General features: G+C 35.3%; 5 protein-coding genes across 6 annotated transcripts; 2 read left to right on the plus strand and 3 right to left on the minus strand.

The window, feature by feature from the left end:
• The first annotated feature begins 237 nt into the window (after nucleotides 1-237).
• Nucleotides 238-4,339, plus strand: LOC136419384 (26S proteasome non-ATPase regulatory subunit 2-like). The gene is made up of 13 exons (XM_066405667.1): nucleotides 238-282; nucleotides 370-426; nucleotides 598-859; nucleotides 926-1,166; nucleotides 1,224-1,403; nucleotides 1,460-1,604; nucleotides 1,662-1,869; nucleotides 1,996-2,256; nucleotides 2,309-2,863; nucleotides 3,175-3,363; nucleotides 3,604-3,798; nucleotides 3,853-4,038; nucleotides 4,132-4,339. Exons 1-13 carry the CDS (start codon nucleotides 238-240, stop codon nucleotides 4,281-4,283), a joined length of 2,676 nt encoding a protein of 891 aa, XP_066261764.1. The 3' UTR covers nucleotides 4,284-4,339.
• A 185-nt stretch (nucleotides 4,340-4,524) lies between these two features.
• Nucleotides 4,525-6,920, minus strand: Mipp2 (Multiple inositol polyphosphate phosphatase 2). Its single transcript, XM_066405487.1, has 9 exons — nucleotides 6,598-6,920; nucleotides 6,176-6,310; nucleotides 5,888-6,063; nucleotides 5,705-5,830; nucleotides 5,501-5,648; nucleotides 5,342-5,442; nucleotides 5,101-5,213; nucleotides 4,848-5,039; nucleotides 4,525-4,787 (listed from the first exon to the last, which is right to left on the minus strand). The coding sequence occupies exons 1-9, from the start codon at nucleotides 6,752-6,754 to the stop codon at nucleotides 4,619-4,621; spliced, it is 1,317 nt and encodes a 438-aa protein (XP_066261584.1). The 5' UTR covers nucleotides 6,755-6,920; the 3' UTR covers nucleotides 4,525-4,618.
• Nucleotides 6,921-7,697: 777 nt separating this feature from the next.
• Nucleotides 7,698-10,313, plus strand: wls (Wnt ligand secretion mediator). Its single transcript, XM_066403512.1, has 3 exons — nucleotides 7,698-8,089; nucleotides 8,566-8,792; nucleotides 8,924-10,313. The coding sequence occupies exons 1-3, from the start codon at nucleotides 7,805-7,807 to the stop codon at nucleotides 10,080-10,082; spliced, it is 1,671 nt and encodes a 556-aa protein (XP_066259609.1). The 5' UTR covers nucleotides 7,698-7,804; the 3' UTR covers nucleotides 10,083-10,313.
• A 2,350-nt stretch (nucleotides 10,314-12,663) lies between these two features.
• LOC136417198 (metaxin-2-like) lies at nucleotides 12,664-14,159 on the minus strand. The gene is made up of 4 exons (XM_066402768.1): nucleotides 14,022-14,159; nucleotides 13,313-13,650; nucleotides 12,988-13,229; nucleotides 12,664-12,859 (listed from the first exon to the last, which is right to left on the minus strand). The coding sequence occupies exons 1-4, from the start codon at nucleotides 14,062-14,064 to the stop codon at nucleotides 12,694-12,696; spliced, it is 789 nt and encodes a 262-aa protein (XP_066258865.1). The 5' UTR covers nucleotides 14,065-14,159; the 3' UTR covers nucleotides 12,664-12,693.
• Nucleotides 14,160-15,350: 1,191 nt separating this feature from the next.
• On the minus strand, nucleotides 15,351-22,762 carry LOC136419169 (carboxypeptidase D-like). Of its 2 annotated transcripts, none has more exons than XM_066405353.1 (11): nucleotides 22,476-22,762; nucleotides 19,949-20,177; nucleotides 19,658-19,889; nucleotides 19,466-19,599; nucleotides 19,275-19,411; nucleotides 18,790-18,977; nucleotides 18,408-18,544; nucleotides 18,068-18,223; nucleotides 17,646-17,822; nucleotides 17,495-17,587; nucleotides 15,351-15,653 (listed from the first exon to the last, which is right to left on the minus strand). In XM_066405353.1, exons 1-11 carry the CDS (start codon nucleotides 22,592-22,594, stop codon nucleotides 15,507-15,509), a joined length of 1,749 nt encoding a protein of 582 aa, XP_066261450.1. In that variant the 5' UTR covers nucleotides 22,595-22,762; the 3' UTR covers nucleotides 15,351-15,506. The 2 variants fall into 2 exon arrangements, with proteins under 2 accessions (XP_066261450.1, XP_066261451.1); XM_066405354.1 differs by lacking the exon at nucleotides 15,351-15,653 and adding an exon at nucleotides 17,218-17,359 and having other exon boundaries at nucleotides 22,476-22,761.
• Between the last annotated feature and the right edge of the window lie 1,921 nt (nucleotides 22,763-24,683).

The following is a 24,683-nucleotide window of genomic DNA, read 5'->3' on the forward strand; positions in this document are numbered from 1 at the left end:
GCTCCTGATCTTTGTCAACGTCAACGTACTGCGCATGTCAATGTCAAGCACAGCCAAAACGATTTCAAGGTCTCGATTTTAAAATGAAAAATGCGCGCCATTTGTGGTAGATTCGAACAAGTTTGTAGTGAAAATCAATTTACAAGAACTGGTAACTGTGGAATTCAGCAACTGTAACTTTCTGAAAACTACCCCTTCAGCTAGACTCTATATTAAAGCAGTAAACCACAAGTTCATATGGCAGACAGCAGCATTGCAACTAAGTTGCCAATTAAAGAAGATGTAAGTATCTTTAGTAATTTATGTTCGCATTTGTAGCATGTTGTATTGAACCGTTATTATAATTATAAAATGTTACCGCTTTTCTAGCCAGAGGAAGACAAAGAACTTCAAAATGAACTTAAACTTTTAGTGGATAAAGTTACGGTAAGTACATGCATCAATAAGTTTTCATTCAAAATATCGTTTACTCAAACGTTAATTTATTGTAATCGATTTTTACCTTCTGCTAATACATAGAACAGAACGTAAGTGCGACTAATTATTTTTTTACAATTTTGGCTTTTGAACGTTCTATTTTGAGGAAATACTTGCCAGGGATTAGATCCAAAATTCATACCTCCTGCTCTTGAAATGATGAAATACTTGATCCGTACGTCGACTGCATCCATGACATCAGTACCCAAGCCCTTGAAGTACCTAACTCCGTACTACGACCAACTAAAACGCACCCATAAGCAAATGCCCAAGGGCGATATTAAACTTATACTTGCCGATATCTTATCGGTACTAGCTATGGGAACTGCAGGAGGAGAGAAAGCTAAACAACAACGGGAGTGTTTGAAATATTGTTTATTAGGTAATATTGCTTTTTGGTACCGTTGGCACCGAGAAGGTAATCATGTAAGCTCGCCTATTCCTAAAGGTACAATGAAAAACATTGGTGACTGGGGTCACGAATACGTGCGGCAACTAGAATCGGAAATAGTTCAGCAATGGGGAATCGCTCTTTGCAATGTCAGCGATAGAATTTTGATGCCTCTGATAAACGACATCATCCACTTCAATTGCAACCACCATGCTGAAATTCAAGCATGCGATTTGCTGATGGAAATTGATCAGCTTGCGTTACTTCCCAAATATATTGGACAAAACAGTTATCAAAGGTAGCGCTTATACGACGCCGTTAAGGTTATTTAGAAAAAGTTGAATTTTCTGCATAGAATGTGTTATTACTTAATGTCTTGCTCGAAATACGTGGACGAAATAGAAAGAGAAAAACTCATGAAGCTGATTTATTATCAGTACCTTAAGTTTTGGGAATATTCTAGGGCGCTCATCATAGCTCTTCAAATAAATGAGCAGCACCTCGTGAACAAGATATTTTCTGAATGCAAAGATCAGTAAGTTTAATTTTTCCAGCTTAAGACATTTTTGTTAAGTACGAATGTCGTGGCAGAGTTATACTGTATCAACTGGCATTTATTTGTGCCAGACACCTAATTACAATGGAGGTAGACCCAGAAGTAGAAGGCTCGGAGGAGCTCAACAATATCTTGAGCAACAGTATGTTGAATTCGTATTTTTTAGCCTTAGCTAGAGAGGTACTAATGAAACTGTATACCCATAGCCATAATATATACTTATTGTTTTAAAAAAAGTTGGACGTAATGGAGCCAAAATTACCAGAAGATGTCTATAAAACTTGGTTGGAACCTGTATCATCAAGATTCCACATTCTGGGGGAAAATATGGATAGCGCCAGGCAAAATTTGGCTGCCTCTTTTGTGAACGGTTTTGTAAATGCTGGTTTTGGTTGCGACAAACTTTTGTCTAATACTGGGACTGAATGGATTTATAGAAACAAAGGTAAGTACGATGTTATATACACTGGACGCCAATTTCAAACAAAAAAGACAAATTTTAATTTATCTCTTCGAAACAAAGAATTTTTTTTCTAGTGTATACTTTTCTACATAGCACTTTTTTACGTAGAGCACGGAATGTTAAGCGCTACGGCCTCCCTTGGACTTATCCACCTATGGGACATAGATGGAGGGTTAACCCCAATCGACAAGTATCTCTACACCTCAGAAAATTATATTAAATCTGGGGCTCTCTTGGCCTTGGGTATTGTGAACTCTCGTGTTAGAAATGGGTGCGATCCCGCCTTAGCTCTCTTGGGCGACTACATTGGCGATTCCAACGAAACATTGCAAGTTGGAGCTATTATGGGCATAGGGCTTGCTTACGCAGGTTAATATCTGCTAACTTTTTCTATTTCACTAGAAGAAGTTTAAAATTTTAGGAAGCCACAGAAAAGAAGTCATTAACCTAATTCTCCCGATCTTAAGCTCAACGAAATCATTAGAAATCTTGGCAGTGACCAGTCTCTCATGCGGTTTAGTGTCGCTAGGCAAAAGCGATAGTGAAGTTCCCACCGCGCTCTTGAGCGCAATGATCGAATTCAGCGCCAACGACCCCGATAGCTTGAAATCAATTTACATGAGACTTATAGGTTTGGGAGTATCTTTGTGCTACTTTGGTGCCAAAATCGACATTGAAGTACCATCTAACGCCATGGAAGTCTTTCCAGAACCTTTTAAAAGTGCCGTTCAAACGATGTTGCTGATGTGTTCTTATGCTGGCACTGGAGATGTTCTTATCATTCAGGAACTTTTAGCAATGTTGAGTGAGAAGATTGAAGTGCCAGTAAACAAGGGGAAGGAACTGTTGAGGACTAATACTAGTAACGGCAAAGAGATAAAAAATGAAAAGAAAGCAACTTTGGATTGGGACTGGCATATGGGCCAAGCTGTTGCAGCTTTGGGGGTGGCAGCTGTATCCTTCGGAGAGGATATAGGCATGTATCTTGAATATGATATTCCCTAAATCCTTCCCTATTATTCCAGCTAGAAAATCATCTAATGAAGCGCCTTCGCGAAATTCTCTAAAATACACAGTTTTTTCAGAAGATTCTTATTACTCGTCCATTTATAGCTTCTTTAATTCCAAACGTCCATAAAAGGCAGCTAGGTTACAGTTAAAACAGCTATAAAGCCGTTTTAATAAAAATTCGCATTAAATATAATTACAATTTTGGATTGTATTGCAGTAATTGTTGAAGTTTGGTAATTCTAGAACACAAGTAGCTATTATATAGAGGTATATTAGGTATGGAAATGATGCAAAGAATTTTCGGTCACATGGGTCGATATGGAGAACCCGCTGTACGGAAAGCAATTCCCTTAGCGATCGCGTTGTCATCTGTATCCAATCCGCAACTTCCTATGTTAGACGTTCTCATCAAATACTCTCATGATACAGACCATGATGTGGCTTGTAATGCTATTTTTGGTTTGGGTAAGTACATACAGGGTATGATCTAGAAGTTTAAGAGTCATAAGCATATTCACAAAAAGCTTAGATCCTATTTAAGTCTTCATAAAAGCTGGAGGGCCAAAAAACTCAATAATTCATCGTCTTAAATCCCACAAATTCTTTTTGACTGTCAGTTTCAAGATTTCAGAACAATCGTGCGGAGGAATTTTAGAGTATTTATAGACAATATGTGAGAAACGAACGAAGAATTATTTTCTTTAGGATTAATTGGATCGGGTACCAACAACGCCCGTTTGGCTGCCGGTTTGAGGCAGCTCGCGGTATTTCACACTAAAAATCCCTCACAATTATTCATGGTAAGAATCGCCCAAGGATTAGTGCACATGGGCAAAGGCACCATGACTTTAAATCCTTTGCATACCGATCGAATGTTACTCGATCCAGTTGGCATGGCTGGTAAATTATTCCATCAGCATTCTGACTGAAAACCTGTATTTTAAGGATTTTTAGGTCTCTTAATAACTTCAGTAGCTCTGCTAGATCCCCATGCGTTAATATTGAACAAGGCACATTACTTGCTTTATAATTTGGCAGTGTCCATTCAGCCCAGATGGTTATTGACATTGGATGACAAATTAGAAGTGGTATCTACTACGGTGAGAGTAGGGCAGGCCGTCGATGTGGTAGGGAAAGCAGGTAGTTATTAGATCTATTACACCGGAGAACTATTATTGATATCAAAAATAATTGTTTGTTGTCGGGACAAGATTTACTAATTCGATTTTATAGGAACTCCTAAAACCATAGCAGGTATTCATACTCATACAACCCCGGTTCTGTTAGCCGCAACTGAGCGGGCAGAGCTTGCCACAGACCAATTTGAACAGTTTGTTCCTACGTTGGATGGAATATGCGTTTTGCGGCGAAATCCAAATGTGTAAAAGTGATAGAAAAATTGTAACAAAAGTGTTCTTACCAATGACAGTATTTTTCTTGACTCTTTGTTACGGTGGCGTTTCATATTTTAATAAAGAAAGGTTTATTATCTCTGAATTGCTGAATTTTTATTTACCGTTATTTGCCAAATTTAATACTGCATTTGATGGCGACTTAGGGTTGTGAACGTGAAATCATGTTTATCTATTAGAAGGGTCTACTTAACACGTTACTAATAAAACCAAATTAATTTTGTATAATAAATTATAATCGATTTTAATAAACATCTGTCAAATAAAACTTTTTCGCATATCTATACACTAATTAACAGAGTATGCAACTAGTCAGTACTAGACACATTACACATTACCTCAAAATCACAACTTTTAATGCTCCGACTGTAGTAATCATTTATCCTTTTAAATTCACATAATGCCTCCCCTGGACAAGCCGGCAATGTTACAATATTCTCTTGATGTAGCGTCAACATTTTCTTGGTTCCATTGCAGCTAAGGTCCATTAACCATTAATTGCTCCTAATTAATCATATTGAATCAGGCAAAACTTACTCATAAAGTAAAAATGCTAAGTTTGTAGCAAATGAGTCAATTAAACTAGTTTTCCATTTCCTATTCGCCATAGTTTCGAACTTATCTGCAGTCAGTGGTTGTTGGTCTTGATATAGACCTAAATGGGCCAACATTTTTAATAAAGTTCCTGAATGAGTGAAATAAATTGTGGCTTTTGGGTATGCTTCACTTCTAGAAAGAATAACTTTGGCAGTTTTAATAAAACAAAATATTTTTTTCTCAGCTGACTTACAAATCAAAGTGATTTATCATATCACCAAATGCTGGACAAGCTTGTTTGTATGACAAATCATAGCCGTAACCATCTTGCCAGTAATATTTCAGATCTTCCATATATTCCAAAACCTGAATAAAATTATTAATAGATTTGCATGTAAATATCGCTAAAATTGTAATTCAAAAGTTCTTTTGAAATGGTTTTGATAATTTAAAGGTAATGAATTTTCAATAAAGCAGAATTTATCAAGATTTACCTTAAAATGATTTTCAGAAAGCAGGGAACACCAAGGAGATTTGCTTCTTTTATTCCAAGCAGTTTCAAATCCACATGCGACGTAAATTATGATTATATCATCTGCTCGCAAAAGTATTTATTAAAGTATCTAATAATTAATAATGAGTGGATTTCTTACCAACATTCAATTGGTTAAGTCCTAATCTTTCATTGACCTCTTTGATGACTTTTAACATGTGCGGAGATTCTTGAAACTTCTTGTGCTCACCACTCGCCTTTACAGGAGCTTTGATTTCTTTCTTCCATTTGTCACATAACTTATAAAACTGAAAGTAACTAAATGTTAAACTGTTAAAAATAATTCTTACAAGACAAGCCCTACTCTCAAAATTGGATCCTTCTTACTTGGTTCTGGAAACCAGACGCCTCTGGCAACATCTCTCCCAAAGAGTCCCGCAGCAAAATAAAACGCGCTATTTTTAGTTCTTTGAGAAAATGTATATTTTAGCTAAAATTTTAAAACCAGCTTTGAAATGCTTTGGCATTGAAGAAAATTTGAATTTACCTTATAAGTACTATTACTATAAATATTTTCAAAAACTTGGGGGAATCTACTCTGCATTCTTTCAGCTAAAAGTAACATTTCTTCTTCACCTTCATGTGTCAGTTTATTTTCATCTTGCAGATCTAAATTGGCTTTCCATTTTTTGAATAAATCTAGATCTCGATTTCTGACAAAATCTAAAATGTTCATTATCTTTTTTCAGTTAATGCTATTAATAGATGTTGTAAAACCATAAAATACATTCCTAAGTTATATTGGATTTTCTATTTTAAACAATTAGTTACTTACCATTTGGGAGATTTTCACTATTTAAAATCAGATCCTTCACATTTGACAACCGTTTATTAATGGACTCTATGTGTGATGTACTTGGGTTTCGAGTGCCATGTCTAACAATCATCCAAACTTTTTTTGATGTACAACCTGCCAAGTATATGTTTTAAGTTAATTTATTATTACAAAGAAAGTGGAGTCTCTAATTAATTTTTTTTGTATTAAAGTTATAAAAAGAAATAGTAATTATATGAAATTTAGCTTTACATGCATACCAGGGTATCAGGCATATCAGGGTACAGCAACAGAGATGAGTTTGAAATAGAACACTATCGATTAATCAGTTTGTTCTTTAGTTTGTCTTGAATTGATTTTCAATATAGAAAAGATTTAGTTAACAGATTTTGGAAAGGAAAGGTACTGGTTATGCTGTCTACCTTCATAGTAAACTTTATCCAAGCTATTGTTGGAAACAATTCGATATGGGGTCCTTGTACCCAAGTAGTGTTCAAAAGGGTACCCTTTAGAGCATTGTTCACTAGTAATTAAGAAACACAGAAATATAAGGGAGGGATACGTAAAGGAAATTGCCATTGCAGGCGTAGGTACTAGGTACCACCTAAAATTCTTTTAACACGCGAAATTAAAAAATTATTTAAACTCATGTAATTTTGAATTTAATCATTTCAATGTTACGATTATTAGTGATTTATATAGAGATAAATTGAGACTGTTTTCATGTAGAATGTTTATTTACTTTTCTGGTTTTTAATAACCTTGAAAAATCTTGACATTGAACTAAACTTGACAATAGTGAATTGTCATGTGTGAGTAAGGCACGTTCAAAATCGAGATCTTACTTATTTACGAGACTTACTCTTTTTAATGGAAATAATAATGGATTATAATTTCTTCAAAAAAAGGTTTTTAAGCTTAAAAGTGATATAAAGGAGTCACATAAAAATTTTCCAAAACAGTGAACTATTTTTTTTGTTTTAAAGCTGAACTTTAATGTGACCTGCCATGATTAGATTCATTTATTTTCGGTCAGCAAGTATCCCCGAAACGTTTCACGTAAAATAAAAACTTAAAATGCTTTTTGAAGATAAAGTTTTTTACTTTATATCGAATTTTTCTTTCGTAGAAATAAAAATTGGGAAACTTTCCAAACTGAAATTATCCCTTTTTGGGAAATTATTTTTCCATTACCCTTGTCAGCCTTATTACTAGATTCCTTCAATTGATGCTCAATTGTCATATATGCAAGGTTTTTAACTTTCGGAGTCAGTTGAGCAGTCGAAAAGACATATGCAGAGTTGCCAATGGCCGAAAGCATTACTTATTTTTTTATATCGTTGAAAAGGAAACGATTTGAAGAGCTTACTTAAGTGAACTCTTACTCAATGTTTCATGTTTTTTCGAGAAATCTTCGGTTGAAAATTGATCGCTCATGATCCGAGTGCCGTCCATTCAAGTCAAGATCTCTGACGTCACAGATCATTTATTGAGCGATCGCATGTCGAATTAAGAGCAGTAAGCCGAAAACGCTAACAGTCTCTCTTCTTCTTTGTTTTATTTACCAATGGCGGACATTGGAATGTTTTGAAGACCCGTACTTAAAATAAACTTTGCTTTTATCGTTTTATGAAGGAAATCAGTGCTTACAAGATGTCGGGGACAATTCTAGAGAACCTCAGTGGTAGAAAATTGAGTGTTTTAGTAACGATTCTACTTCTTAGTCAACTGGCATGCTTTTTGGTGGGTCTGATTTCGCCGAACCCAGCTAGTTCTCAGCCCCTTTTATGCACTATTTGTCTAGATGATAACCCCGATGAAGATTCGACTAACAAATGGTTTAACAGATCTTGTCCACATAAAGTAGATCTTTCAAAAAACCATTATCCTTTGGATGTTGATGCCAAAAACTTGGTAAGAAATGTCCCAACATGATTTGTCAGGTGGTGGGTTTGGGTTTGCTGCGATAACAAGCTATATGCAGTTCTTACATTAGATTAATTGCGGTATGGTTACAACTTTGAAAATACCATAACAATGATTCAAATAGCTTTAGTTACCCTTAAGATACTTTTTTTGCAAGATTTGATCTACTTAGATCACTAACTAAAATTTAGACAAGTAAATGGTAAGAAGAGACTTAGCTAAAACAAGTCTACCATTTAGCAAGAGGCATTTTTGTCTTGCTAAGGTAATATTTTAAGCATTTGTTAGAGGCTGCAGTTAGACTTCTCTCAATCTATTTGCTTGACACAGTTTATGTATGTAATGGCAGAGAAAACCTGATTAATATATCATATTCACGGTAACATTCTTCACCACTTTTCTACTTTTTCCTAGAACCAATAATAGCTTTATGAGTTCAACCATTGATAAGGGTAATATTTTAGGTTTTCACAGTGGAAATGCCGCTTTACGAGGACTTTTCAAGGTGGCAGCAAAGCTTAGTGGGTGTTTTACAAATTGACATGGTGTACAAAGAAGGGCAAAACCTTATTAACAAAATGATGGAACTCACATTTGAAACCCGTTTAGCTTATTCAGAAAAAATTAAAAGTGACGGAATGCACCGCAATCACACCCCATGGACATTTTATGCGAATGCCACAACTAAAAGGTAAAGAATTAGATGTTATTACCTAAATCGTTTTCCCCCATTGAATAATAATTCAGTCTAGTGTTTCAATCAATGTTTTTTTTTTATATTGTATGGGGATTTTTTCGTTCCAATTAAGTGTTTTATTTCAGATACATGGATTGCATTTTTGACGAACTCAAAGTGGAAAACAGGGATGGCTACCCTTACTATTGCTCTATGGTGCCATTATTTGAGCTTGGCACCCTTTATCATGACTACTATTTACTAAATTTTAGACTTCCTTATGATTTTAAGTTGAAACTTAACACTGCACTGGGCAAAGTTGAGGACATTTACTTACACATAATCCACATGAACGGCGGCTTTACAAAAGTATGGGTTAGTTTGAAAACTGTGTTTTTTCCTATAATTGTGGCTACAATGATTTGGTTCTGGAATAGAGTTCATCTATTATCACGCGCTCCTGTCTTATTGGAGTACATGTTGATGTATGTAGGAGGAGCTTTAGTATTTTTAAATTTCCCTCTCGAGTACTTCACTTTATATTTCAATATGCCCTACATGTTGCTGCTTAGTGATATTAGACAAGGAATATTTTATGCTATGCTTCTGTCTTTCTGGCTGGTCTTCACTGGAGAACACATGCTGATTCAGGATTCAGTCGACAGACACAGTTTGAGGAAATACTGGAAGCATTTGAGTTCTATAGCCATAGGTTGTGTTTCTCTACTAATCTTTGACTTATGTGAGAGAGGCATGCATTTGGTAAACCCATTTTCCTCTGTTTGGATAACTCCCTTGGGAACCAACTTGGCGCTAACTTTCGTTATTTGTGCAGGCCTTTGTGCTGGCATCTACTTCCTCTTTTTGTGCTACATGATTCATAAAGTTTTCAAAAACATCAGCATTAAACGTTCAGTCCTGCCAAGCATGACACAAGCAAGGCGCTTGCACTATGAAGGTATCATGTATCGGTTCACCTTTCTGATGTTTGCCACCTTAATTTGTGCTGCCATAACTGTAGTTACTTTCCTTCTAAACCAACATACCCAGGGCGAGCACAATTGGGACGATTCAATGGATACAGATTGGACTTCTGTCATTCATACGGGAGTGTACGGAATGTGGAATATCTACATCTTGGCTTTACTCATGTTATATGCTCCAAGTCACAAGAAGTGGCCGTCAGAGCCCACTTGCCCCGAAGGAGAGGAGGTTGAGTTTAGTAGACTCTCGAGTGACACTACTACAAGTCCCAATGAGATATCGTCTCTCACTTCGTTTGTGGCAAAGGCGAATGTCGAGTAGATGTTTTAGATTTATGCTTCCAACATATTTGAAGTTTTCTTGCCAAATTTTTATGTTTTAAGTAAACCTTTTATATAGTTTTTATTTGATTAGTTCATAATTAATTTTACGCCACAGTATTATTTTTTAAACCATATCGAATTTAGGGTCGACAAGTTTTTGATCATCAATGTGATATTTTTATGGCAATTATCTATTATGAGTTTTACAATTGGTACTTAACATATCTTAGCAAGGCAGCTTAATATTTTATACTGTGCGCTTTCTCTTATTTACTTATCTCTTTTAACTGTACGCTTTAAAACAAAGATCAAAATATTTCTTCGTAGCAATATTTTTATATATATGTATTTGTATTTTTTTCATCTTTAGTATACAGAATGTTCTGTCACGAAAGTCATATACATAAGAGTCCGATATTCAACGATTTAAGAAATATTTAGTTTTTAATTTATCCATTTTCCCTATTCCAACGGCATATAGCAAAAATTTAAATACACCGAGTGAAAGATCATAAAATTTACTTGTAGACAGAGGTACTTAAAATCACGAATAGTTCTTTGAGGGAACATTTCTAGTTATCAGGCAATATCAACACACACCTTAAATACTGTCTGACACTAAATTTCAAGTACCTTTCAAATGGTATATCTGAATTTTTGCTAAATGCAATTAAAGAGTTGCACTTTTAGTAAAAATGTAACAGTGCCATTAAAAGATACTGAGTAATTTTTTAAACCGTTGAAAATTGGATCGTTATTTATATGACTCTCTTTGTTGGAAAATAACTGTATAATCATCTTATAAAGTATCTTCCTCATGTCATAGAACAGCCTGTATAAACTAAAAGTTTAGGTGTTTGTTGTCTTTCGCCATTAGTCAAGAATGTGTAATTTTTAAGTATGGTAAAATACCAGGCTTCAAAATCAAACCGCATGAATTCATAATTATCACAATCTTCGTGCCGCTGAACAATAAATGACTTAATAATAAAATAAAAATAACTTTATTTATTTTTACACATTAAATACCTACAATGATTTGCAAGAATCGTTCCATTTACTTCTTTATATATATATATATATATAAATACATGTGTATAAATATGGCGGTATAAAAACATGTGTAACATGTCTATTTTGATTTATTATACGCCATTTGAAAACATTACCAAGGACCAGTTTGTACTGAAGATGATAGATATCTTATTGTCATCTCGAGACTTTTGTTACTAATTGCTAAATTCACGATGAAAAACTTTTGATGATTTTTTCTCATCCTAAAATTGAAGCCAAATATTTAATCAAAACTTAATTAAATGGGATTCACAAGACTGTAAAGTGTTGTTAAATTCGTTTGTATGTTTTAAAGTTACGAGACTCGGAAAGTGACTCACAAACACATTAACTCATTTGGGACGACAAACAGTGTATAAACCGCTCGTTTTTTACTTTATTTGGTATTTTTTTATTATCGAAACATGACTAAATTCAGTGCAAACAAATCGACACGTGGTTTTACAATAATACATCACACGGGAGCGAAGCTTTGGGTTAAGGCTTTGGAAACAAAATAATAACTGAAGCGTTATCAATGTTATTCACGTTTCCGCGTTTCGCTGGCGAAAAATATAAAATTTCAACTGACAATATGAGAAAAATTTAGAAAAGTTTGTATGGACTTGAAAGTTAATTAAATAGAAGTGCAACGAGTGTTCGTATGGGATTGTGCCCGATTGGAAACGTAAAAACTGCACTTTTAAAATTCAATTTTATTTCACAATACCGGGAATATCGTGTTGTTTTCGTTGTTCACTGAAGAGGCAGTGCAATGCTTGCGGTGTCGAAAATAAACAATAAGTGAAATTCTCTTCCCAATGGGTCTCATTTTTTATTAAAATTTTGGAACTCGTGCTCTATTTTAGTTCTCTTTTATATCACACATGTCTATCACATCCACATTAATTTGCTTCATCTTTGATATTCTGTCTCAGAACTTCATTTAGAATTTGAAACCCGATGTAGATGAGCATGTCCACCAACATAAAATCATTCACAAATTCTGATATATAATAGCATTAATAGTTTGTCCAATGAAAATTATCTTTTTGAAAACTTTTATAATTGATTAGCTTCATTAATGATAAATGTTATTAACAATTATGTAGGCTTTTAATGTATGAAAAATTACAAATAAAAAAAATCATGAGATTTTATCAAATTTTCACGTTTCGCAGAAATACTTTGATGATTTCTGAATAATTTGGTGAAGGTGATTCTTTGACAGGAATGTAATGTAACGATTATGGTTATTATTCATAAGAGAACTAAATTTATTAGATTACATATATTATTCATCTACAAATTTCTAAATTAGTGTTCTTCTAAACCATATGACAATTTGACACTGTTAACTTTTCATTGAAAATGAATTAAAACAGAAAACATATAACTTCTGTAAAACCTTCATAAAACCATTATTTTCATATAGGCATGATATAGGTAAATACAGAAACGCAATTGTTTTTATATCACAGTTATTTTTTAACAATAAACAATACTAACAATACATCCAAATGCTAACAATGTTGAATATTTACAGCAACTATTTACTACTGCAATTTAGCATCCTTCTTAAAATACTGAGTTTCAATTTTTTTAACTAAATTGATTAATGATGGGTATCTTCTAACAATTTTAGCTAAATCATTTCTTGGTAGGGGGGTTGTCAAAATAGTGAAAAGGTGTCCAAATACCAAAGCATCCAATTCAGTAGGCCTGAAATAAGTATTGTTGTCACAATACTGACTAGGAAGCCAAAAAGTGTGATAGAATGCATTTGGCATAACCAGTTATAGACTGAGTCTATGCTAAACATATAATAGACCACAAATAAAGTTACTTACGAATCCACAAAGAAGTATGATTTATTATCTAGCCTGACACTTAAGGCTTCACAGCATAATTCTACTTCTTGATGGACCTCCTGTAGGCTTTTATTATGCCAATCTACCAATTTCAACTTTTTTACTATTTGCTTTCTTTTCTCTCTGTTTTGAAAATGGTTAAGGGGCCAAGGATACACTGAACCATGCCTAACACTGGTGACTTCATCATAAGTTTCTTTATCTACCCAGCACATGTATAACTAAAAGATGACCAAATAACTACTTTAAGATGAGTAAAGAAGAGTAGGAATGATTTCACAAAAATCATACAAAATATGCCTACCTCTGCAATTTCAATGACATTTCTAACTAAAGTCATGTAAGCTCTCAAGTTAGATTTTTGCTCATTATCAAGTTTGTCAGTTAAAGATTTTCCTTTTCCATTGACAAATTGTACAATGCCTTCTAATTCTGCAGTAACAAATCTACCAGCTTTTATAAAAGGCACTTTGCCAGTAGGTGACATGGCTTCAGCATTTGCTCGTGGCTCGACTTGAAAATCTAGATTGCACATTTTCAAAAATGCCTGCACTGCTAAGCAGTTCGCATTATCTGGAAGTAGAATTTGTTCCACCTCATAGGGTTGGAATAGTTTCACATCTTTTGGCCATGGTTTCTGTGCTAAAAAGAAAAGCAGCTATAGTACCATTCCACCAGAAATGTGATATTATGTATCATTAATTATTCACAAAGGTATTGAAATCTCAGACACGTTTAGCTTTGATATAGTTTCAAAAAGTGAATCAGTCTTGAAGCTCAAAATCAACAAGATGTTTTTAAATTGTATATGAAAAGTGAAGTGAAAATCAATGAGAACTAAATGAAAAACATGTAGTTGATGGAAAAACCGCTTTGCAATAACATCAATAATAAGTTTTGATTATGTGAGGAGGAAGAGGCATTTAGTTCTAGTTTATTTGGTGAGTACTATGCGCGGCACATACTGAAGGTGTATTATTAGGAATTCGATTGGGAATGTTTTTTTTCGATACCTTCTTGTGCAATAGATATTCTATCAATCAATGGCGACGGCATTTTGTTCTGCCTCAATTTTTAATCACGTACAATTTTCTATTTAAAATGTGAAGATTTATAAAAATTTTCATGCATTAAGTAATAAAAACAAACAAAAAACGAGGCACTCTGATAGGTCGATTGCTGACCAATGTCATTATCGTTTACTGTCATAGAGAACTTGGAGAGTTTTCTATTAGAGGCGATTTCGATTCGAGAGTGATATGTATTCGGTACCCGTAAACCCCGTTACATACACGTAACATTGGAGTGTTACTAATGCGACATACATTGCCTCTGAGTACACACTCCCTTAAAAATTTTAAATTGCGCATGTGCGGCATACGTTGTGTCCAATATACAAAGGGTTAGTATGAACATGTGAGAAACTTCAGGAGGTGCGGTACGTATATGTTTAATGAAAAAAAGACATCCAAAAATACGAAATATGATTTTAAGTTTAACAATCATTTTTTTGATATTCTATATTTATTAATTCTGATCTGCAACCAGTTCTTAGTGGTGTTGCCACATGAATTGGCAATTTCTTCGCTACCCGTAGAAATTCATACTTATCCCTTCACGTGATTTATTATTTTGTATAGCGCGCCCCTAGGTCATTTTCTACGAATCCGTAGTAGTTACTTTATTACGCAATTTCGTGTGTACTACACCACTTCACGCGTACTTATTGTGTTTTGTAGCCTACCTTCCACATGTTTGTAGTACTTGCGTCATGTGTTTCAACGTGCGCTTTGCCATCTCTAGAGTATAAATTAATATGCCTTCAAAAGTACCTAACAATTTGTAAAACACACGCGTCTTTCAAAATTAGGAGTGTTGACCCAGGTTTCATTCCCCGTTTAGACCCAAAATTTTTTGAAGTTATCTTACATGAAGATGAAAAAATCCGTACCTATGTCTACATAGGGCAAAGCCAAGAACCAAGTGTTTGTTTGCGGATTGCTAATTTATTGTGTATTTTGCTATATTTCCTATTTTAATATTGTGAACAAACTAGAAAGTAGCTTTTACAAGAGACAAAATGTCTTTTTTACATGGTTAAAATAATTCGTAATATTAATCTGTTAAGAATTAAATAGAAATAAAAGCAAAAACGATACATTAAATTGATTTAATTGACAGCTATTTCCCCTTGATAAAAGAAATAAATAAATACACGAACTAAAAAAAAAACTAATCCTAAAAGTAGATCACCATAAAAGCTACAACTGGAACAATGTCACATGGAACAAGAACATTGATTTTTCTATTTTGTATGAACTTGAGATCAAGTTTATGTAATTGACAAAAATTCAACAAAGAATGATTTCATTTATTACATGAACATAAATGGAAACGAAATTAACATGGGCACCTACCTATTCTTATTCCTTAAAAGACCTAGCCAATGAAATAAATTAATTCCATAAAATTAAGAACACCTAGTCCATAATCATTAATTAACCAAAGTAATTATTGAACACGTTTGATAACCCATTGGTGAATGATGAGAAAATCCCACTCTCTTGAGGTTGAGGTTGATGAGGTGCTACATAGGGTCCTCGGTTAAAGTTAGGAGGGGGTCTGTAGTGAAATCCATTCTTCCTCTAAAAAATAATATTTCCTTGTTAAGGTTTTCCGAATACGACATATCACATGAAAAATAAAAGTAACAAAAGGTATATACAGTTTTTTGCAATTTCGACAAATACAGGGCGGTTCAAAAGTACTTCGGTAAATTTCAGGGGGAGATTACGTTAACGCACGTTCCGAAGATATACAATGTTAATGTTTTACTTAAAACATAAAAGTTTTAATAGTGACAAAACTATAAATTTGTCCAATATTTTTTTATTGCGATGGCATTTTTGAATTATTTGTATTTATTTAAATTGTTTAAATGTTTTTTTAACTACAAGCAATTCGATTTTGTCCGCCCGTTAAATGATTTGAAATTATATTACTATCAGATCTTGTCTGCGTTGATTATTGATTTGTTGATGTGTTAGAAGCCAATAACACATACATACATATATCCATTTCGATTTTGCTTATTTGGCCTTTGGTTTGTTATTACAGCTGAGTTAACCTCACATTTTGAAATTGACAGAATTAGAAACAACGTCAAATTTCGTGCACGCGTAGAGCAATTTAACTCTTTCTACATGAAAATACTGTTTTTCCGATCAAGACCGGAAGGTTAACCTAATGGATTAGCAAAACTATACACTGATCCCTCTGTAATGATTTTTCCCGAATCCCGTCTGTAAATTAACAGTGGAAAACTTTGATCAACGTCTTGAAAACATGTTTGTTATTGTTTTATAAAATCAAATTGTAGAACAGCACAAATAAAGTATCAGTTAGTCACGCGACCGAAACTATATTTTGCCAAGCGGGTCCAAGCTCCAGACGTCAAGGAATCTTGCTGGAACCTTCACCGTAAAATCTCCTCGGCGCGCTCTGCAAAACATTATTTTCCGGTCTTGTAACGTAAACGACTATTTCAGGCTTCTCCTTGCACAACGCACCACTAAGCTTTACTGTTACGGCACTTGCATTTTTTCTCTAATCTTTTGGTATACCTACCGTTTCCTGCCCCTAATGAAAATGTGGTTTTGTTTTTATCGGCCTGTATCGTCCACAAAATTAAGTGTTCAAAAACAAGTCACCCAGCTGATTTTATAGAATCATGCCCTTAACAAATGTGCATACATTGCCTGTAAATTAAAATGTATCTCGTCAAACTTGAAATCTTTATTTTTTCCTACTCAGCACCGTTTTGCTAACCGTTTTGGATCGTCCATGTCGCTATGGGACAATTGAATACTGGAAACTTTGGGTCGTAGAGAAATTACCATCTTACCCTCACTTGTACTTGTGTTATACTTGTCACTGTGTTATACTGTGCCATGCACTTAGACGGTACTGTTACTACGCATACACACTACTGTCAATACACATACATACTGTTGTCATTTTTGACGTTTAAATTAATCGGTGCGCGCCGGCATTTGTCAGGTTACCCACCCTGTAACTTGTATCTTAGCAACGGTACCTACTATCGTTTGTTCTCTAAATACAGCTTGGCTCTTTTTAAACTGATCACCCTGTGTGTAAAATCGAGTACTACATTATGGGGAATAACATCAAGAAAAATAGCCACACCCATCATGCATCGAACGATTTATATTTACAGATAACTTTATCTATCTTGAGGAAAATTTAAAGCATCTTTACTGGGCGGCATTCCATCAAGCTGTAAAACAGCCTTAGGCGGGTCTGTCACTGGCCGCTCAAAATGCTGCCCTTGCTGAAAAGAAAACGTGTGTTCTATTTACAATCTAAAACCTCCACCAGATTTTGTCTTATGTAATAGCGACTCTTAGTTCTAGGGAATATGTACATGTGTTTTAGACAAATTAGTCTCGTATCCTAAAAATAATACCTTGGCAGTTTGTAGAGTAACGTTAAGTAACGTGGGATGCTCGTTAACAACCATGAATTCTACATCTTTAGGAACAAAACCGTCTGCGTAGACCTGGAAAAGAAATAGCGGCGTTCACTCACGTGACAGACAATGATTCTTCCCGAAGTACCTCAAGTTTATACACTCCGGGCAGGAGTATCCTCCAGAACTCCCCATACTTTGTAGTCTGGAAACCGACATCTCTGGTTTTGATTTTTAACGAAGCTTTCTCCACGGGACTGCCAGTTTCGTCGAAAACAAAACCGTGAACTCCTCTGTGGGCTTCGGAGATATACTTGATCAAGGCCTGTTTTTACCAAAAACGCTATTATTGGTCTAGACTACATGTAGAATTAGCGGGTTTAGAACGGGCGAAACGCTTTGCCCTTATTCCCAGAAAGGGTCATTTCGTTTGACAACTCCTTAGAAAAGAACCGAGATGTTCCGTCGGTCGTAGACCTGCTAGTCCCACGTCCAAAACTACTTAAGAACACTAATCTGCTATGCTTCACGATGCAAATCTGTACGGAATAGTAATGAGAGAAGTCTTACCACTTTATTATCTTCCCAGTACTTTGGTAGTTCGAATGCTGGAGGGTATTTGCAACAAGACACCTCCAAAGTGACTTCCATGCAACCGTACCAAACGTAGTTATAGTCCTGCATACCTCCAGTAAGCGGGTACCATTCAGCCCCGTTGGTGATGCCCTGGAAAGTGAGATGTAAATTAATAATCGAGAACACCGTGCAAAATAAGATGTAAAATGGACAAGCAGGAGATAGACTGCATTGAGCATTGATTGACTGCATTAAGTAAGACCTGCCGCTTGGTCAAACACTTGAAGCGGCCAATGTTAATCAAAGATCATTGAAATTAAAGCAAAACACTTACCCTTGGGAAAGATTGCGACTTTTGACACGATACCCCTTTGCTCATTTTCGCATGATTGGTTGAGTAGGTCAAGGAAAGGTGTTTAAAAACATCATCGTCAGGGGTCAAAGATGGGGTACGGGTATAAGTTGTAAACACTGTAATAAGAACAAAATTACTCGAATCCTTCGAAAAAAAAACCTTCTAAAGGGTAAAAACGTTTACTCTCTGATAAGGCGTCAAAAACATACTTACTGGCGCATAAAGCCGATGAAGCACAAACTCCTTTTTGCAGCATAAAAAACTTTCAAATCATTTATTATTACAAAAACATAAGAAATGTGGATTACCATACACTTAATACTTAAGAAAAATAGCTACATCTAATGGACTTTATGCTTACGTGAATTGGGAGTATTATCGAATGGATAACTAGCCACCAAAGCCCCGCCGTGCAGACTTCCAGAAATCACAAACTGAATCTTCTTGATCCACTCTTTCACTGCTTCAGTCTCCGGTTGAGGCCGCTTGTTGTTTTGCTTAAAGTAGTCCGGGAAGTTTCTGTTCAAGTCAAATCCCTGAGAGTTGTACCTAAAACACGACCATATTAGCAGTTCTGCCATATACAGGGTGTACGTTTCTGGAGTTCAACCATGAGAATTTCCAGAACCACATAAGATATGAAGTCGGTTAAATTGGAGCAAGTTACGTTTGAAATTTGGAAAAATCCGATTTTTGGAAAAACGTTATTATTTTTTCGCCCGCCTATTGCCCGAGGTAATCTACAACGATCAACCCTTCATCATTGCAACTGCATTCGTGTCTTTTGTGATACCCAGATGTCATGATTAAGCTTCAGAAACGGAGTCCCACATATTTGTCACCCACCTTCCTTGAGCACCCTCACAGCTTCCCTCTTTAGACACCTCAAACCCGTCAGGATTCATGGAGGGCATAATGTGGATTCTGGTATTGTCGAGCAACCATTTTATGTAAGTGTCAGTGTTGTAGCTTGTGACCAAATGCTGAAAAAATTATCCTTCAGCATGAGAGATGGAACATGAACTCAGAATTCTTACATAAATGAGTTGCAACAGAAGCTCGCGACTCACAGCCTCATTACCATGGATGTTTCCTATATACTTAACATCAGGTTTTCCCAGCATATGCTCGTAGGGGGAGGCCGAAACCACCATCACCCACAAATCTCTACCTGTATGTTATACCGTCATTGAAGTTAGCCTCACCGTCACCAGCTTCAGTTAACTTACCTTTAACAGATTTCCCAATGGAGTACAAAGCTGTAAGTGCTGGATATCTGGCAGTGGTTTGTCTGAGGAACTCGGTCATCTTATCAAAGTGGTGGTACTTGTACTCCAACTTGTACGGAGTTGCATATTGCTGTTCAGAGTTCAAATTCCCGGCGTTAACGTAATCCGATGGAGAATAATAGCGTTGTTGGCCATCGGTGAACTGATTTGGAATTTCGCTCGGGTCTGATACCTGCAAGATGAAATTACATAAAAAATAAATTGATCATTGAGGGAAAGGCGTCTTCTTACAGATATTCTCTTAATTTGTGACGTATTGAACGGTTGAAGGGCATCTATTTCTCCAGGAAAGACCACAGAATCGTCACCTACGTGTATTTTCGAAGTAAGGTGAGCTTGGTTTAAGTCTGCAGGTCCGCTGCTCTGAGCCCCAATGAACAGTAAAACAGTGGCGTCAATTGTCAGGAAGAGATAAGTTTTTATCACAGTCTTCATGGTGGTCTGTTGGTTTTTTACGAATCTGAAATTGTTATGTTTCTATTAGTCTTATTGTTATACGTTTCTTAATTCTTTGTTTTCAATTTTCAGCTGCGAAGAAAAGATTAAGAGGAATTTTTCAATTTTGGCATTGTATCTCGCTGACGAAGGATTTTTGGCCGACGTATCGTTCGTCAACACCCGGTATGTATAAACTAGGTAAACATCCTGTCAGCTTTAGCTGGAAGATAATTTCCATGGAAAGCACCGAATTGACGCGACGCCCGGTCTTATTTCCATGGGTTTTACCCTCTGGTACCTGCTGACAATGTTGTTTCAACTTATTGAAAATCTCAGCTAACCATGAAAAGCAAATGTTTCGCTAATGTTCCATCATTTGTATGGGCAAGAACATGGACGTTCCATAACGAACCCATAATTTTTTATAAATTAGAATAACACACTTAGAATATACTACAGAGCTCGATTAATGGAATGCATGTTAATTGGTACGAGTAGGTAGATAGTAAACGCTTCCGTCCTTGACCTCCTAACTTAGTGCTGGTTTGACCTTAGATCAGGTCATCTTGGTTTTACTTCCTTTTACCATTATGGTACTTTTGATTGGTACTTTTTTTAAGAACTCGCAGATTTAGCCGGTGGATAGTATTGATAGGTGCAAATATAAGTTAGTTCTTCGCCATTCATCCAATAAAAACGATGTCTTGCATTTTAATGTTCTTATAATGCCCATTTCATAAAAAAACTGAAGAGGTTGGCAAGGTAATAGGTAGACTTTAAATGTGTCTAAATAGAATTTTTATTAGAATTTTGACCCTTTTATCTTTAAAGCCTGTTTTCCCTCACGTTTCTTTGCACTGGTAATTCCCGAGTACGAGGAAACTTCAAGACAACATTAAAGTTCCTGCTAACTAAATGAATGGTTGTTTTTAAATTTAAATGGACTTTGACTAGCCTTTGATACGCTGATGACTTAATGTTGAATTATATTTAGAACTAACTATATCGGAAATAATCTTTTTTATTATTTGTACCACTGTGGAATAGGAATGTGTAAGGAAATGCATAGTTTTACGTAAGGAGTGGGACTTTGCAAGACGAGTGAAGCATGGTAACAAGATAAGGTGGATAAGATCATTATTTATCAAAACTTTTAATAAAATATTGTTATTTTCAATAGACAAAATAATTAGTTCGTGTACGGAGTGATTCGATACAGATGATACGCAACGCACTTGGGCATGAAATCGATCTGAAAAATTGGAAGTACCAGGAAGTTCAACTTGTCTTATTCCATTGTGTGTTGACCTTGATAAATCTAGACTTTTTGGGGCCAGTGAAAGAAGACGCCCCGCTAATTAGCCAGCAATCCGAAAATTTTCAGCAAACGCGAACGTGGCGAAGAATTCTTCACAAAAGCCTGCCCAGGTTGTATCTCTCTATTTGTTCGTTTTAAATCGTATATTATGGATCACGATTTTTGTCACAGTCGTTACTATGAGAGTTTTCCGTGACTATGAATATGTTAGACAGTTTTATCGCTTCCATGAAAATCATTTTAATTACCTGATTGAAATTCGAAGAGAAAGTAGAAAAACATATTAAAGTCATTTCTTGGTATAAAGAACCGGGAAAGATGAACTTAAAGTAAATGGCAAGTGTGAATTAACATGATGATTTAGCGTTGCGCAGCTCGGTATCACACTAAGGTGGCAACTATGTTTTTTTCGCTTTTTCTTTGAAAATATACATACCGGGTGTTTCAAGAAGGTGGCTTGCTCTTATAATGTTTTTGTTTTTACACATAGAAAGTTGAAATTTGGAGGGGGGCGAAAAACACTTTTTCCATTTATTTTACGTTTTTTAAATGGCAACATGGTAGCTCATTGCGACTATTTTTCGGTATTAAAATTGCTTATAAAAAAAAGTACTCAATAAAATGACAAATTAGTATATTTCCTTATAATTCTGACTTAAAATTGAGCCTAATACGTATATCTCAGTGGTGTAGCTCGACATGGAAAAACCACAAACAAATTTTTTTTAATAATGTATTTTTAAAGTAAAAATGACCTCTAGATTCCAAAAAAGAAAAAATTTATAGGGCATTACATTTAAAAATCGAAAGTTGAGGCAATTTCCGGTTAAACCGGAGAGGAGGATAAACGTCATTAATGTCAATCAATCGGCTCTATTCTCATATAATTTCCCTCCAAATTTCAACTTTCTAAGTTTAAAAACAAAAAAATTATAAGGTCGAGCCACCTTCTTGAATCACGCGGTATAATGTTGATGAAAATGCATACAAATACAAACGAACCTGCAGTTTGACGGCTTATTAGGGCACAAATCCGGACGCAAATCAATAACAATAGTAATTATCTGGTACAAAGTTGTCAAAAAAGTTCTAATTGTTGTAAATAACCAAAGCACACACATAAACCAAACGGCACCATAATTTTCCACTTTCGTGATTTCGAAACAAAGAAAAATAATTTCAGAGAGGGAAATGGTCGTTTCGTGATTCAGTACTGAAAAAAAATGAAATAGGTCCAAATCGGTAGAGAGAGATTTTAAGATAAATTAGAAGAGATAAGAGAAGTAGACTCGTGTGTTCATGTAAACGTTGACCACACTGAAATGCATGCGAAACTACATTGATATTGTTGTTATTCTATTCTATTATTGTTCTATTTACGTAATCGATGATGAGTTCGGAACTGTAACTAGAGAAAACCATTTGGGAGAAGTTATACCATATGCAAAACTACATATCAAATAATAGAACAGCCGAAGAGCAGTGGGGCATTTGGGGTTGGCATTAAAGGTAGTAATCATTTATTTTTTATTTATAGTGTACCTTGCCAGGGAAGTTCCCCTATATACTATAGAAAACAAATAATGAGCGCATTCGAGAAGCTAATTTGTTCTTATGAAAATGAAACGCCCAAATTTCCAGCTTTTCTGCATGATCTGGTTGACCGCTTTAAGTTGGTGCTGCAGCGAAGAACAAAAGCTATAAAGCGTTACAGCGTTGCTCTTCCCTAAGGTGTTGAACTAGCGCCCACATTGTGATACTAGTTACATAAAGTAACATTTTCTAATGGGGCCCACATATAATCTTAATGTAAAAAAATATATGTAAATCTCTATAAACGCAAATAATTCGAAAATGGTCGAACCAAATATCGCTAAATTACAAATTTTCCCAATAACAAAAAAAACGTTTATCAAGTGGTGACGAAAATATAAAGAAAAGAAATTATTATACTTAAATTATTATTAACTAGAAATTTATCAATATTTTATTTTTGCCAATTTTGTGGCGTTTTCATTTCAGCGATATTACTTTGTGAGATTCCTAACGCCCATCCCATGGAACACTTCCAGACACAAGTATTGTAAACATTATACAGTACAGTGTAAACGCATTGTAAACAGCGCATACACATAACACATCATATTGTCAACCACATAGGATCTTCAAAGGGCAGAAAGACCCATAGGTCGGCAGCCTGTTTTTATGATTCTTGGATAGATCGATCCATTGAAACAAAGATCATTACTACTACTACTATTTTGTGGGACGAACGAGGCCAGCTCCCGCAACATGACACGAGTTAGGTGAACTTGCGTTTCGTAAACTTCACACGTTGACAACTTGGCAACGTGGCACGCATGAGCATTTGGTCGTTTTCCGGGCTCGTTACCACAGGTTCCAGCTCGCATGAGCTCGATATGATACTCAACCTATTTGCGCTTAGGGTAGCTATGCCCGTACTTACTTTCCAACATTTAACACTTTCAAAATGTAGGCGTATAGCAGCAATACGTTCTCGAATTCCAGTTTAAACGAACCCGAGGTGAAATTACATAAAATTGCCTTAAAATTTTGCAACGAAAAAAGAACAATTTCAAGTTTTTGTAAGTTTGCTTTAGGCGAATTAAATTTCGTCAGTGAATTGTTTATATCGCGCTAAAATGTCTATGTCAATGAAATAAGCGTTTCTCGGTTGATGAAATCGTTTAACCTTGACTATATTGCGGTTGGCAATGAAATTTGTTAAGTTGTTTAATGTGAGCTATTTTCCTTCTTAGAGGGAAAAAACACTTGTTCAATTTTTAAAAATTTTATAACAATAAAGCGACCCGAGTATCTTAAAATGTAGATTATTCTGGAAATCGAGAGAGTCCAGAATCTGGCGGGTCTCAAAGTCAATTGGCCAAAAAACAAGAATGTTTTTATCCGAAGTTATTCGATAAACGTTTTACACAATTTTGGCGTTGCATAATACGAATTTTCTTCTTATTGCTAAATAGTTTATTTTCCTACGTACTAATTAATTATTTTCCGACGCATTGACCTCATCCCAATCCTATGCGGCTCTTTATCCTGCCCCATCAAGCAGGAAACCTTAGAAAACCTCTAATCCACGAATAATCCAATTCCAATGTATGACTTGTGAGGTGTACAACCTTCTTAAGTTAAGTTAACTGTACAATTTGCCGAAGCTTCTTGTGTTGCAAA

The sequence above is a fragment of the Euwallacea similis genome, chromosome 2 (genome assembly GCF_039881205.1).
Source record: "Euwallacea similis isolate ESF13 chromosome 2, ESF131.1, whole genome shotgun sequence".
Lineage (NCBI taxonomy): Eukaryota > Metazoa > Arthropoda > Insecta > Coleoptera > Curculionidae > Euwallacea > Euwallacea similis.

What these genes read in the sequence shown, in the direction of transcription:
- LOC136417198 (XM_066402768.1), bottom strand. Translation starts at nt 14,064, where the DNA reads ATGCCGTCGCCATTGATTGATAGAATATCTATTGCACAAGAAG. An exon ending in AATATCTATTGCACAAGAAG is followed by an intron (nt 13,651 to 14,021) that starts GTATCGAAAAAA and finishes TTTTCTTTTTAG; the next exon opens with CACAGAAACCATGGCCAAAA. An exon ending in ATGTCATTGAAATTGCAGAG is followed by an intron (nt 13,230 to 13,312) that starts GTAGGCATATTT and finishes GTCATCTTTTAG; the next exon opens with TTATACATGTGCTGGGTAGA.
- LOC136419169 (XM_066405353.1), bottom strand. Translation starts at nt 22,594, where the DNA reads ATGTGTGTGCTTTGGTTATTTACAACAATTAGAACTTTTTTGACAACT. An exon ending in ACTGGGAAGATAATAAAGTG is followed by an intron (nt 17,823 to 18,067) that starts GTAAGACTTCTC and finishes TGGTAAAAACAG; the next exon opens with GCCTTGATCAAGTATATCTC. An exon ending in TTACTCTACAAACTGCCAAG is followed by an intron (nt 15,654 to 17,494) that starts GTATTATTTTTA and finishes ATTATTTTTTAG; the next exon opens with AGGAAGAATGGATTTCACTA.
- LOC136419384 (XM_066405667.1), top strand. Translation starts at nt 238, where the DNA reads ATGGCAGACAGCAGCATTGCAACTAAGTTGCCAATTAAAGAAGAT. An exon ending in TTTTAGTGGATAAAGTTACG is followed by an intron (nt 427 to 597) that starts GTAAGTACATGC and finishes AATACTTGCCAG; the next exon opens with GGATTAGATCCAAAATTCAT. An exon ending in TTTGAAATATTGTTTATTAG is followed by an intron (nt 860 to 925) that starts GTAATATTGCTT and finishes CTATTCCTAAAG; the next exon opens with GTACAATGAAAAACATTGGT.
- wls (XM_066403512.1), top strand. Translation starts at nt 7,805, where the DNA reads ATGAAGGAAATCAGTGCTTACAAGATGTCGGGGACAATTCTAGAGAAC. An exon ending in ATGTTGATGCCAAAAACTTG is followed by an intron (nt 8,090 to 8,565) that starts GTAAGAAATGTC and finishes GTAATATTTTAG; the next exon opens with GTTTTCACAGTGGAAATGCC. An exon ending in GCGAATGCCACAACTAAAAG is followed by an intron (nt 8,793 to 8,923) that starts GTAAAGAATTAG and finishes GTTTTATTTCAG; the next exon opens with ATACATGGATTGCATTTTTG.
- Mipp2 (XM_066405487.1), bottom strand. Translation starts at nt 6,754, where the DNA reads ATGGCAATTTCCTTTACGTATCCCTCCCTTATATTTCTGTGTTTCTTA. An exon ending in ATAGTAATAGTACTTATAAG is followed by an intron (nt 5,831 to 5,887) that starts GTAAATTCAAAT and finishes TTAAAATTTTAG; the next exon opens with CTAAAATATACATTTTCTCA. An exon ending in ACTTAACCAATTGAATGTTG is followed by an intron (nt 5,443 to 5,500) that starts GTAAGAAATCCA and finishes TTTTGCGAGCAG; the next exon opens with ATGATATAATCATAATTTAC.